General features: G+C 33.7%; 1 protein-coding gene across 4 annotated transcripts in view; it reads left to right on the top strand.

The window, feature by feature from the left end:
- The window catches only part of LOC126742395 (proto-oncogene tyrosine-protein kinase receptor Ret), a 29,444-nt gene extending 16,861 nt beyond the window's left edge, over window positions 1-12,583 (top strand). The window contains exons 2-19 of one of the 4 annotated variants that reach the window (XM_050449049.1): window positions 1,967-2,040; window positions 2,111-2,285; window positions 2,457-2,692; window positions 3,396-3,558; window positions 3,615-3,706; window positions 3,759-3,841; window positions 4,970-5,140; window positions 5,195-5,401; window positions 6,510-6,676; window positions 6,731-6,892; window positions 6,943-7,214; window positions 7,270-7,384; window positions 7,435-7,621; window positions 7,670-7,817; window positions 7,866-7,995; window positions 8,143-8,344; window positions 11,686-11,861; window positions 11,914-12,583. In XM_050449049.1, coding sequence (XP_050305006.1) covers window positions 1,967-2,040; window positions 2,111-2,285; window positions 2,457-2,692; window positions 3,396-3,558; window positions 3,615-3,706; window positions 3,759-3,841; window positions 4,970-5,140; window positions 5,195-5,401; window positions 6,510-6,676; window positions 6,731-6,892; window positions 6,943-7,214; window positions 7,270-7,384; window positions 7,435-7,621; window positions 7,670-7,817; window positions 7,866-7,995; window positions 8,143-8,344; window positions 11,686-11,861; window positions 11,914-12,101 — 2,948 coding nt within the window. In that variant the 3' untranslated portion in view covers window positions 12,102-12,583. Of the gene's footprint in view, window positions 1-1,966; window positions 2,041-2,110; window positions 2,286-2,456; window positions 2,693-3,395; window positions 3,559-3,605; window positions 3,707-3,758; window positions 3,842-4,969; window positions 5,141-5,194; window positions 5,402-6,509; window positions 6,677-6,730; window positions 6,893-6,942; window positions 7,215-7,269; window positions 7,385-7,434; window positions 7,622-7,669; window positions 7,818-7,865; window positions 7,996-8,142; window positions 8,345-11,685; window positions 11,862-11,913 lie in introns of all 4 variants that reach the window. The other 3 variants (XM_050449047.1, XM_050449048.1, XM_050449046.1) reach the window with 3 other exon arrangements.
- The last annotated feature ends 370 nt before the right edge of the window (window positions 12,584-12,953 follow it).

Here is a 12,953-nt window from a genome sequence, read left to right as displayed (position 1 = left end):
GCTGAAGAAAAATTTTATAAAATATATGTAATATTTACCGAAAATTGAAAGAAAAATTGGGGCTCAAATGCCTAGAATACAAACAGTATTACATCCATTTAAATTTCTGTTGTAAAAAAACTACTGCCTCAAAAGTCTGAAATTAATTTTAAAAAATTGCCTCAATTGCCTGAAATACCAAAAAATGGGTCTAAAAATTCAGAAACTATGGCTTATTGCCTGCAATTGGAAAACAGATTGTGGCTATAACTGTCTGGAATTAAAAAATAAAAATTATTTTGCCATCTGAGAAAATTCACAAAATTTGTGCCTGAAATTGCAAGAAAACTATTGCTCAACTGCCTAGAATACAAATAGTAATACATCCATTTAAATGCCTGTTGTAAAAGAACTACTGCCTCAAAAGTCTGAAATTAGTTTAAAAAATTGGCTCAATTGTCTGAAATGCTGAAAAATGGGCCTAAAAATACAGAAACTATGGCTTATTGCCTGAAATTGGAAAAAAAATATGACAATAACTGCCTGGAATTAAATAATAAAAATTATTTCACCATCTGAAGAGAAAATTCACAAAATTTGTGCCTGAAATTGTAAGAAAACTATTGCTCAACTGCCTGGAATACCAATAATATTACACCTATTAAACTTCCTAAAGTAAAAAAAATTATTGTTTTAAAAATTAGCTGAAATTTTGCAAAACAACGGTGGAATTAAAAAAACAAATTATTTCAACATCGGAAAAAAAATCCACAAAATCTCAGTCCTAGCGGCCTGAAATGTGATAATTTATAAAATAATTGCCTAAAATTAAAAAATTAATTATTCAACTATCTAAAGAAAAAAATCACTAAATCTATGCCATACCAACTTAAAATTAGAAAAAAATCTAATGGCTTGACTACCTAAAACGAAAAAAATTGTCTCAATTTGGAAAAATTGACTAAGAAATACAGAACCTTTGGTTTACTGCCTAAAATTGGAAAACAAATTATAAAACCATTGCCTGGAATTAAGACATAAATTATTCAGTGAAAATCCAGTAAAACTATGACTCAAATAAATATACCAGAATACAAAATAAATTGGATAATTCACGTGTAATATTACAGGATCCAAAAATACAGTAACTGTACTGCCTTGAATTAAAAATATCTCTGGATAAACTGCCTGGAATAGAAAGAGTTTTAACTATTTAACTGCCTGGAAATAATAGGAAAAGCCATAATGCAACTACATGATTGTGTGCTTTCAAAATGCAGAGTTTGCGGCTTAACTGTTTAAAATTAAAGAATAATTAACTCCATCACCTGAAGAAAGAAATCCTATATAAAATCCCATATTTCAACTGCTTGAAATTAAAAAAAAAATATGTCACTACCTGAAGAAAAATACTTGGAATAAAATAAACTGGCAGGGACAATATATGAATTAATTCACAATTGCCTGGAATACAAAAATTTTCGAACACCTTAATAACCTGGAATATTTGCCAACAATTTCCCATTAAAATAAAATTATCGTAGGACCGTAAAAATGCTAGAAACAAAATTAAGAATTATTTTATTATAAAAAGCAGTGTAAGACTCTATATCTTTGAAAGGTGTAATTAAAGTAAGAAATGCAGAATATGTGACTTGATATCTAAAATTGGAAAACAACTGCCTGGAATTAAATACTAGATTATTTCACCATGTGAAGGGAAAATCTACAAAAATTATGTGCCTGAAATTATAAAAGATAACAAAGGATAATCCTTGGGTTATATTCAGCTTTAATATACATACATTATGTCTGATGTTGAAAAAAGACAATGGCTTAACTGCCTGAAATATTAAATCTCGTAAAATCCATAATCCATCTATCGCTGAATTACGTCGAATTAAACAAAATCTATGACTTGTCTAGAAAAACTTTTATTAAATTATATCAACCCATTTTCACTTATATAAATCCATCTCTATTCCAGGTATAAACCCCGTAGAACCCTCAATAAATCTTCACAAATTCTTCGATACAACTTACTCGGACTATCTCCTTAAGGTAAACATAAATTAACACTTTGCAGGATTTCCAGGGAGTCATTTTTTTTTCGTTTAATTTATTACTTCAGATAACCACATCCCCTATGTCCACGTGCGACGAACATCAGCTGAAGGACATTTGTTTCTGGAAAAATATGTCCTACTTAATTAATCCCGATAAGGATAAACGAATTGGAACTATCGGACCTCCCCAGGATCCCGATTTATGTAACGTCGGGAATATTAAATATGACGTAATAAGAGGTGGGAAAAAACATATTTTTTGGCTACTATTAAGTGTATTATTGTGGATTTCTGGGTGAATGTGTGTGATTTATTATAATTTCAATTGCACCTGACTGATTGCCTATGTGTTTATTGTAGGCCAGTAAACAATTTATTTACACATTGAAATTAATCAATAATGGTTTTCAGGTGCGGATTTTGTCAAATTATACCCTCCGGACTCCGATTCCGCTTTCTGGACTATAGGAGTCAAAGCAGGAAGAGTTGGTAAATTTGAAGCTAATTTGGAATGTACCTTATTAGCTAACGAAAGGACAAAAAAATTTATTAAAACGGTGGATATTAGGTTTGAGGAGGAGTGTACAGTGCCAGTGCCACAAGATCCTGAAAGTATCATAAAACTGGATAGTAAAAAAATATTAAAGGTAAGACGTTTTGAATTTCTTATTGAAATATTAGAAGACTCATGGATTATCTGAGAGTTACAGCTCAACTGCCTGGAGTTGATGCCATAGTAATTGATGGGTTAACTGCTTAATAAGCCTAAAATTAAACGAAAATTTGGTCTTGGATCCTTGGAAATTTATAAGAAACCTTGAGGAAATTCAATTCTTAATTAGCAAATAAATCTATGCCTGAAATTAGAAAGAGAATTATGTCTCAACGGCCTGGAATTTAAAAAATCATTTGTTCAATTACTGGATAAATTATAGCTTAAATGCCTGAAATTGGATCAGCATTTTGTTCCTGAAATTTCATTTTTCTTTTGAGAATTTTCAAGACTGATTTCTTTATTTAAATTTTTTTTGTTTGAAAAAATGATACGATAAGTATCAAATGATTTTAATTGAAGAATCTATGGTCCAAATTTCAGCCCACTAACTTTCTTGGATTTAGTCCCACTTGAGAAAATTCATACTAATTATTAGACTACTTGAAGATGTAAATCTATGCCTGCAATTTAAAGAAAAGAATGCCTAAAATTGGTCAAAAATCATTAGCTCAGTAACCTTAAGAAAAAAGGCACAAAATCTGCAACTTGACTTACTGACATTGGAGAAAAATCTATGGCCTGGAATATGGAAGAGAAATTGCTGAAAAATTAACTAAAATTCTCTTCTATTTTAGGGAGAGACCTTTCAGGTGATGCTATTTCTAGATAAAAGCGCTAAGGGGGTAAACACTTATAAGGCCTACATAAAAGACCAAACAGTTGCTGACTATCTATCGCCAAATTTGTTAGAATTCCAGGATTCCAGAGAGGGAAGAAACGGGACTATTATACATTACAGTAAGTGAATTTATGAATAATATTTATATTTATTAAATTATTTACAGCTTTAACAGCCACAAAAACCAAAAATCTTAAAAACGATTTGAGTTTTATGGCAGCACTGGAAAACACGAATAAAAATTGCATTAAGGAGAATAATATTACGGTAGGTATTAATTTAAAAAACAATAAAAAATTATTTAAAAAAATATTTTTAGGGATTTATTAATGTGACTATTAAATGTGGAACCAAACGTATCAAACGGTCCTATATTTTCAATAACAACAGCAAGATATTAAGGTAATATAGAAGGTTCAAAATGTCAAAAAGTTGTGGAGATATTTGCATGGAATAAAAAGGATGTTATCCAGTAAAGTGTTTTTTACAAATTTTATTAATTATTCCGTTAATAAAACCGATGGAATTTTTCAAATATCTTTGATAGTTTTCTTGTAATCAACTTTCCAAGTTTGGGAATTTTGTTGTTTTTTATAGATGAATTTCTTTAGACGCCTCTAGATAAAAAGTCATATAATTCAAAAAGTATTACTTGGAAAGCTCTGATTGCTTAACTAATATTTTAAAGAATATTCGCCTGAATATTTTTGTTTTTATTTCATAAAAATATTCCTGATAATTTCTTAGATATTGGGGTTTAAATAAGTGGTACCCTAAATAATCCTTACAAGAACAGTTCCATTTAAAAAGCCCAATATGTTAAAAAATATTGCTAGGTAAGCTTTAATTGCTTAACGAATTTTTTAACGAATATTCCTTTGAATATTCTGCTTTTTACTACATAAGAATATTTCCATTAGTTATTTAGATATTGGGGTTTTAAGAAGGAGGTTCCTTTGAAAATTTTTTGTAGGCAGCTCTACTACAAATGCTCAATACTTCTAAAATTATTACTTAAAAAGCTTTGACTGCCTAATATATTTTTTAAAGAATATTCTGTTTTTTTATTTTACAAGAATATTCTTATAATTTAGCCTTGTTAGACAGTCCCACTTAAAAAGTCACATATTTCAAGTAGTGCCCGAAAAAACTTGATCTGCAACTCCCATTTCAAACTTCAACAACTAAAAAAGTTGTAGAGATATTCACATGTAATAAAAAGAATATTATTAAGTAAGCTGTTCTTTACAAATGTCATTAATTGTTCGAATTAAAATGAAAAGTAGTTTTTGATCTATAGAGCTTTATAGATAGTAAAGTCCACAAAAAAAAATTGATCATCAAGTCTCACTTCAAAGTCCAATAACTAAAAAAGTTACAGAGGTATTCGCATGAAATAAAAAGCATATTATGCAAAAAAGCTTTCCCTAAAAATTTTATTCAGGGTCCAACTTAATCTGAATACTAGTTTTTCAAATATTCAGCTTTTTAAGTAGTAGTGCCCCAAAAAAAAAAACTGAATTCTTCTAGGACTGCCGCTGCTTACGCCAGAGTAACCCAACCACACTCACCCTCCAGCATGACAAACTTCAAATGTACAACCACGAACGTGGAAAACAACCCTTTCAACATCACCCACGAAGGCATCATCTACGTGGCAGACTCCAAAGCTATCCGAGAGTCACCTGTGAACACCATCACGTAAGTTTCACCACCCAGTCTCCAGGTGCCAAGGTGTATAACCAACTTTTCCAGCTTAAACATCTCTTGGACAAAGAACAACGTGTCCCAAAGCGAAGAAATAGAAGTCAAGATAATCAATGAAACGGTCACAACCTGTGATACTTTGGGAAGTTCACCGATGGAGTGGGAGAGCTGCGCCTCCAAGGACACAGCCAAATCTTGTGAAAGGAAGAGTTTCTGCGGTCAAGGTACTGGTGGAGCCAACAGTGTCCAAACTAGGTACTAAAATTCATGATAGTTGATACAGAAAGGTGGAGTCCCAATCAGGTTTTCGAGTGGAAGCTCCACCCACAAGACCCTTAGGTTGTGCGTTCAAAAGCTTCTTTTATATAGGTAATAGGCGGAGTCCCGAGGTTTACCGACCAGGTTTTCGGGTGGAAGCTCCTCCCATAATGCCTTCAGTATGTCTTTAAAGGTTTAAGGTGGGTGGAGCTTCTCTTACAAGAGTTATGGGTGGAGTTCCGAAGTTACTTGATCCAGTATTCGAGTGGAAGCCTCACCCACAAGTCAGTATATGCGTTTAAAGGCTTAATGTGGGTAAGGTTTTTCCTATAGAGGTAATGGGCGGAGTCCCGAGGCTTCCCGACTTATTTTTCATCTGAAGACCTTTCCCATAAAGCCCTAAATTTGAATTCTAATACTTCTATTACCTAAAGCGGTAATAGGCGAAGTCTCGAGGTTTACCGACCAAGTTTTCAGATAAAAGCTCCTCCCAAAAGGCCCTCAGCTTGTGCGTTCCAAAGCTTCTTTTATATAAACAATAGGCGGAGTCCCGAGGTTTACCGACCAGGTTTTCGGGTGGAAGCTCCTCCCATAATGCGTTCAGTTTGTGCGGTTAAAGGCTTAATGTGGGTGGGGTTTTTCCTATAAAGGTAGGTGATGGGCGGAGTCCCGAGGATATCGGATCAAGTTTTCATATGAAACTCCTTCCATGAGACCTTCTTCAGTTTGCGTTTAAAAGGTAAATTGAGTTTTTCTCACAAGTGTGATGGGCCGAGGCTTTCCGGCTTATTTTTCATCTGAAGACCTTTCCCATAAAGCCCTAAATTTGAATTCTAATATTTCTATTACCTAAAGCGGTAATAGGCGGAGTCCCGAGGTTTACCGACCAGGTTTTTGGGTGGAAACTCCTCCCATAATGCCTTCAGCTTGTGTTTAAACGTTTAAGGTGGGTGGAGCTTCTCTTACGAGAGTGATGAGTGGAGTTCCGAGGATATCCGCTCAAGTTTTCAGATGGAAACTCTTGCCATAAGACCCTCAGCTTGCGTTAAAAATCTTAAGATGGTTAGGGCTTCTCTCACTTCCTAATATATCTCCCTCATTTCAGATCTCAACTAAAGAGATGCATTTGGCGTGGAGATGATCGAATAATAAGCAGCGAAACAGTTTTTTATCACACTTGTACACCAGATCCGGTGTATTGTCCGGATAACAAGTGTGACTCCTTGGAGATGCTCGATGTCGAGTACCTTTGCCCTCAAGATTGCTCAGAACGTACTGATAATATGCCCCAGTTACTAAATAAGATGATGTTTAGGTGAATTTTAGGTGTAAGTTTTCCTTCGGTGATTAATCCGAAGACTGGAAGGGGTGTGGAGGAGTGCGATGGAGTGCTGGTTTGTCATATGGGATGTTCGTGTAATCCTCCAAAAAATGACACTAAAAAGCCCAATGTGAAGGAGGGGTTGGTGAGGACCCAGGAGAAAAAAGGTTTTCCACTATAAAAGTTGAGGAAATAGATGGTTAATTCAGTTTTTCAGAAGAAAGCGACGTTCTCTGTGACACTGACTGTATCCTTTTTGCTAGTGGAGGAGCGTCTCTAATAATCTTGGCGCTGGGATGTATTGTCATCTGGAAACTCATCAAGACTAAGAAAATGTATAAGGGGAAGTATATGGACAACTTACCGGAGGCGGAAACGCCATTTTCCGACTATGTCGATCGACACGTTGCTTCTGAACCTTTGGTGCTGAACTTTCAGATGAGCAGCAGCTTGGACAATAATAGTCCAAATGGAGTCAGACATATTAGGGTAAGAAGCTTGCACACAGATGAGATATCATTTACAAATTCTTTTATTGGTTAAGGTGGATCCAAAATGGAAATTTTCCAGACACCAATTATTCATCGAGCAAGTGCTTGGCGAGGGAGAGTTTGGAAAGGTCTTGAAAGCAAAAGCTTTTAATATTGCTGGAAGACCAGGTGACTAAAATACCATATAAGCTTGAAACTATTTTAATTTGATGTTTCAGGATATTCTTTAGTAGCAGTGAAAACCCTTAAAGATGACGCCAGAAAGCAAGACTATAACGACCTGTTCTCAGAGTTCCAGCTATTAAAAGAGGTCCATCATCCCCACGTAATACAACTATTGGGAGTTTGTTCAGACGATGGGCCTCTGTATGTTATCATTGAATATGCCATATTTGGATCCTTACGGTACTATTGTTTAACAGTCTAGAAAGTTTACTAAGAGTTTATTTGCAGAAATCACTTGAGACGAAGCAGACACGTGATAGCAGCAAGTGAAGCGGGTGATATCGAAGGCAACTCCAACCATAAGGTCACCCCAAGAGACATTTTGTCTTTTGCAAGACAAATTGCCAGTGGTATGTCCTACCTGAGTGACATCAAGGTAAGACGAGTGTTGTATACAACCTGGATGATTGTTTTGGCTTTTTAGTTGGTCCATAGAGATTTGGCTGCCAGGAATATCCTTCTGGCAGAGAATAAAGTCTGCAAGATCTCTGATTTTGGACTGACAAGGGACATATATGAAGATAACGCCTATTTCAAGAAGAGCAAAGGACGAGGTAATAAAGCCTTCACCATCTGGTCAGTAAAAGCTGCGAGCAATTGATTTTTATCGGAAATCGCTTATGCTCCTTGCTGATCCTTCATCATTTTATCAGAACAATTTGATCCTTCGCCATTTTATCAGAACACTCATGTGTTTTTAGTTCCTGTTAAGTGGATGGCTCCAGAATCACTGGCTGACCACGTATATACCACAAAATCAGACGTGTGGAGTTTTGGAATTCTGATTTGGGAATTGGTCACTTTAGGAGCGAGCCCTTATCCAGGTATCCAAGTGCATAACTTGTATAATTTGTTGAAGCAAGGATATAGGATGGAGAGGCCACCCAATTGTTCTGCAGCCCTGTAAGTATTTTTTTTATAGTCTGGAGACAAATTGAAACATTTTGGGTCGATTATGGCATTGATTTCTTTAAAATTTCTTACGTAGAATGGAGAAAATATAAAAGGTCTGGAAATGGAAGTCCAGCGAATTTGATGACTTATTCAAAAAGTGAGAAAATTTTTAGTAATTTGTAACGTAAAATTTGATTTTGTACATCGTTCAAACTTATGGTGACATATAAACTGCCAGGAATATATAAACATCGACTTTTAATACCTGAAATGTTAAAAAAGGACTGCGTATGTCTGCGTATGTATTCGAATGCCTGGAAGATACACAAAATTACTCTAGAGCCTGGGAATACATAGAAAACTAAGTGCAAATGCCTGGAATAAAATTGAAAGTTTCAACACAAGTTTGAATGACATGCAACATGCCTGAAATATATAAAAACTGACTCTAAATACCTGAAATATTTAAAAATAGACTGTGTTTGTTTAAACACGTATAGAAATGCCTTCGAATATCTGGAAAACACACAAAATTCCTTTAGATCCCTGGAATGCATAGATAATTAAGCACAATACCTGGAATATAGAAAAATTGGCTTGAAATATCTGGAATGTATAAAAAAGGAATGCGTATTCCTGGTACGTACAAAAATATCTTCAAATACCTGGAAGACACACAAAATTATTCTAGATCCCCGGAATGTATAGAAAATTAAGTTCAAATGCCTAAAATAAAAATGAGAGTTCCACCATAGGTTCCAATAACCTATAAAATGCCTGAAATCTATGAAAATTGACTCTAAATACCTAAAACGTGTAAAAAAGGACGGCGTATACCTGGACATGTACAAAGATGCCTTCGAATGCCTGGAAGACACACAAAATTACTCTGGATCCTCGGAATATATAGAAAACTAAGCTCAAATGCCTGGAATAACATTTAAATTTTCACCATAGGTTGGAATGACTTATATAATGCCTGGAATTTATAAAATTTGACTTTAAATACCTGGAATGTGTAAAAAAGTAATGCAATTGCAATTTTTTCTAAAAAGGTAAAAAAGTAATCCTGGTCTATACAAAAATGCCTTTGAATGCCTGAATGACACCCAAAATTATTCTAGATCCCCGGAATGAATAAATAATTAATCTCAAATACCTGGAATTAAATTTAAAGTTTCACCACAGGTTTGAATGACATGCAACATGCCTGGAATACATAAAATTTGACTCTAAATCCCTGAAATGTGTAAAAATAGACTGTGTTTGTTTAAACACGTATAGAAATGCCTTCGAATATCTGGAAAACACACAAAATTCCTTTAGATCCCTGGAATGCATAGATAATTAAGCACAATACCTGGAATATAGAAATATTGGCTTGACATATCTGGAATGTATAAAAAAGGAATGCGTATCCGTTGTACGTACAAAAATATCTTCAAATGCCTGGACGACACACAAAATTATTCTAGATCCCCGGAATGTATAGAAGAGTAAGTTCAAATGCCTAAAATAAAATTGAGAGTTCCACCATAGGTTCCAATGACCTATAAAATGCCTGGAATCTATGAAAATTAACTCTAAATACCTGGAATGTATAAAAAAGAACTGCGTAACCCTGATACGTACAAAAATGCCTTTAAATACCTGAATGACACCCAAAATTACTCTAGATCCCCGGAATGAATAAATAATTAATCTCAAATACCTGGAATTAAATTTAAAGTTCCACCACAGGTTTGAATAACATGCAACATGCCTGGAATATATAAAAATTGACTCTAAATCCCTGAAATGTTGAAAAATAGACTGTGTTTGTTTAAACACGTATAAAAATGCCTTCGAATGTGTGGGAAGGCACACAAAATTCCTTTAGATCTATCTATCGGAATCTATAGATAATTTAGCTCAAATACGTGGAATATCGAAAAATTGGTCTTAAATATCTGGAATGTATAAAAAAGAAATGCGTATCCCTGGTACGTATAAAAACATCTTCAAATGCCTCGAAGACACACACAATTACTCTAGATCTCCGAAATGTATAGAAAAGTAAGTTCAAATGCCTAAAATAAAATTGAGAGTTCCACCATAGGTTCCAAAGACCTATAAAATGCCTGGAATCTATGAAAATTGACTCTAAATACCTGAAACGTGTAAAAAAGGACGGCGTATACCTGGACATGTACAAAGATGCCTTCGAATGCCTGGCAGACACACAAAATTACTCTGGATCCTCGGAATATATAGAAAACTAAGCTCAAATGCCTGGAATAACATTTAAATTTTCACTATAGGTTTGAATGACTTATATAATGCCTGGAATTTATAAAATTTGACTTTAAATACCTGGAATGTGTAAAAAAGTAATGCAATTGCAATTTTTTGTAAAAAGGTAAAAAACTAATCCTGGTCTATACAAAAATGCCTTTAAATGCCTGAAAGACACCAAAATTACTCTAGATCCCCGGAATACATAGAAAATTAAACTCAAATGCCTGGAATAAATTTTCATCATAGGTTTGAATTATTTATAAAATGCCTGCAATTTATAAACATTGACTTTAAATACCTGGAATGTGTAAAAAAGTAATGCGTACTCCTGGTCTATACAAAAATGCCTTCAAATGCCTGAAAGACGCACAAAATTACTCTAGATTCCCGGATTGAATAGATAATTAAACTCAAATACCTGGAATAAAATTGAAAGTTTCACTACAGGTTTAAATGACGTGAAAAATGCCTGGAATATAGAAAAATTGACTCTAAATACCTGGAATGTGTAAAAAAAATGCGTACTATTGGTCCATACAAAAATGCCTGAAAGATACATAAAATTACTCTACATCCTTAGAAATAATAGATAATTAAGCTGAAACACCTGGAATAAAATTAAAAATTCCAATACAGGCTTAAATGATATCAAAAATGCCTGAAATGTAGAAAAATTAACTTTTCCAGAAATTCAAGCTGATTCAATGTATTGAGAGAAAATTTAGGATTAAATGACTTATTTATGATCAAAATTCTTCAAAAATTAGAGAAAATCTATAAATATTCCTGCAACTAAATGAATTTTGACTCATCGACTCAATGATCTAAAAAATGCGTTTTTTTCATATTTTCCAGTAATTTTGCTTGGAAACTAAATTTACTTTTATATGGCATATTTTACCCAACAGTGCCTTATCTCCGTAAAATTTAATTTTAAACCTAATAATCTGCCATTTCCAGGTGGTTATTAAAAGAGTTTAATATCTAGTTAAACGACTCTGATCCGGTTTAGAAAATTAGCTGCTGCCAGGAATTTTAATTAAACATTTCGGAATTTTCTCTCTTTTTCCTAGATACTCAGTAATGAACCGCTGCTGGCACAGCAGTCCAGAGGACCGACCCTCATTTCTGGAACTCTATCACTGTTTCGACAATTTATTGACTGACAACGTGAATTATTTGGACTTGTCTGATAACTCCATCATTAATAAGAGCTATTTTACCAATTTCTCTATAGAGCAAGACACTGGTGAGTAAGACATTTGCTTATCGAATTTTGCCTGTTTCTGATCATATTTTAGGTTCAGATGAAAAGGTGAATTTTTTGAAAAATGACGTTGAAAAACCCTGCAGCGAGGAGAAACTATTGAACGCAAACATGAAAGAGAGCGTGGTGGGTTACGAAACTCCTGTTAAAAACCCACGGCCTGTTATAGTCACTAGTAATAAAATAGATGAGCAGTATACTGATATGGATGCCAAAAAATAATTATATTTTATTTTTAAATATTTTACATTCCAGGTTGATTACATACATATATAAAAAATGCTGTTATGTGTTGCCTCTCATGGAGTTTTCGTAAATTTTATAAATGTCACTAGAAATTTAATTGATAAGGAAAATTAAAGAGAACTCTTGCTGCTGGTAAATTGCCACCTTGCATTTTAATGTGAATTATTAAGACTGATGAAAGCAGGAAATTGTTTATTAATGATTGTTGGCTTAAAAAATGATGCTTTTTGATAAAAGTGTTGCTGTGTCTAATGAAATTTGGTTCCCGTCTTTGGAATAACAAAAGACATTTTTGGTCTTAAATATTTTTTAAAATTTTAAACTCTAAAGTCGCCTACCAAATCTTTTTTTTGCAATTACTGCATCAATGCCTTGCATGTACATATATACCTCATAATCGATATAATAAACATTGTATAAAATACCTAAATATATTATTATTGCTAAAGCTTTTATAATTGTTTATTTTTATCTCAATTTCTTTATTAATCTGCCCCCCTTTAAAATTTTTCCATTTATTTACATATGTAGACTTACGCGCTAGCATCTAATTTAAGCACTTTTCTATGCCACTCCCGGGCATCCATTAAATTATTTATGAATTTAGTTACTAATTAAATTCCGTGCAGTCCGAGCGGTAGCAATTAAAATCCCGTAAAATTTTTCTTTTTTGGCGTCGAATTATGTGATGTCCAGCTTTTGTTGTCAATTGATAAAAAATTGCGTAGGATATAAACTAGTTTTTGGGCCCATATAAATGAAACGATTGTAGTAGGTAGGGTGAAATTTCATGGGGGTGTGTTTTTTCTGCATTAAATTAAAGGGCAT

The sequence above is a fragment of the Anthonomus grandis genome, chromosome 11 (assembly GCF_022605725.1).
Source record: "Anthonomus grandis grandis chromosome 11, icAntGran1.3, whole genome shotgun sequence".
NCBI classification, from domain to species: Eukaryota; Metazoa; Arthropoda; class Insecta; order Coleoptera; family Curculionidae; genus Anthonomus; species Anthonomus grandis.
This window is presented reverse-complemented; position numbering and strand designations above follow the sequence as displayed.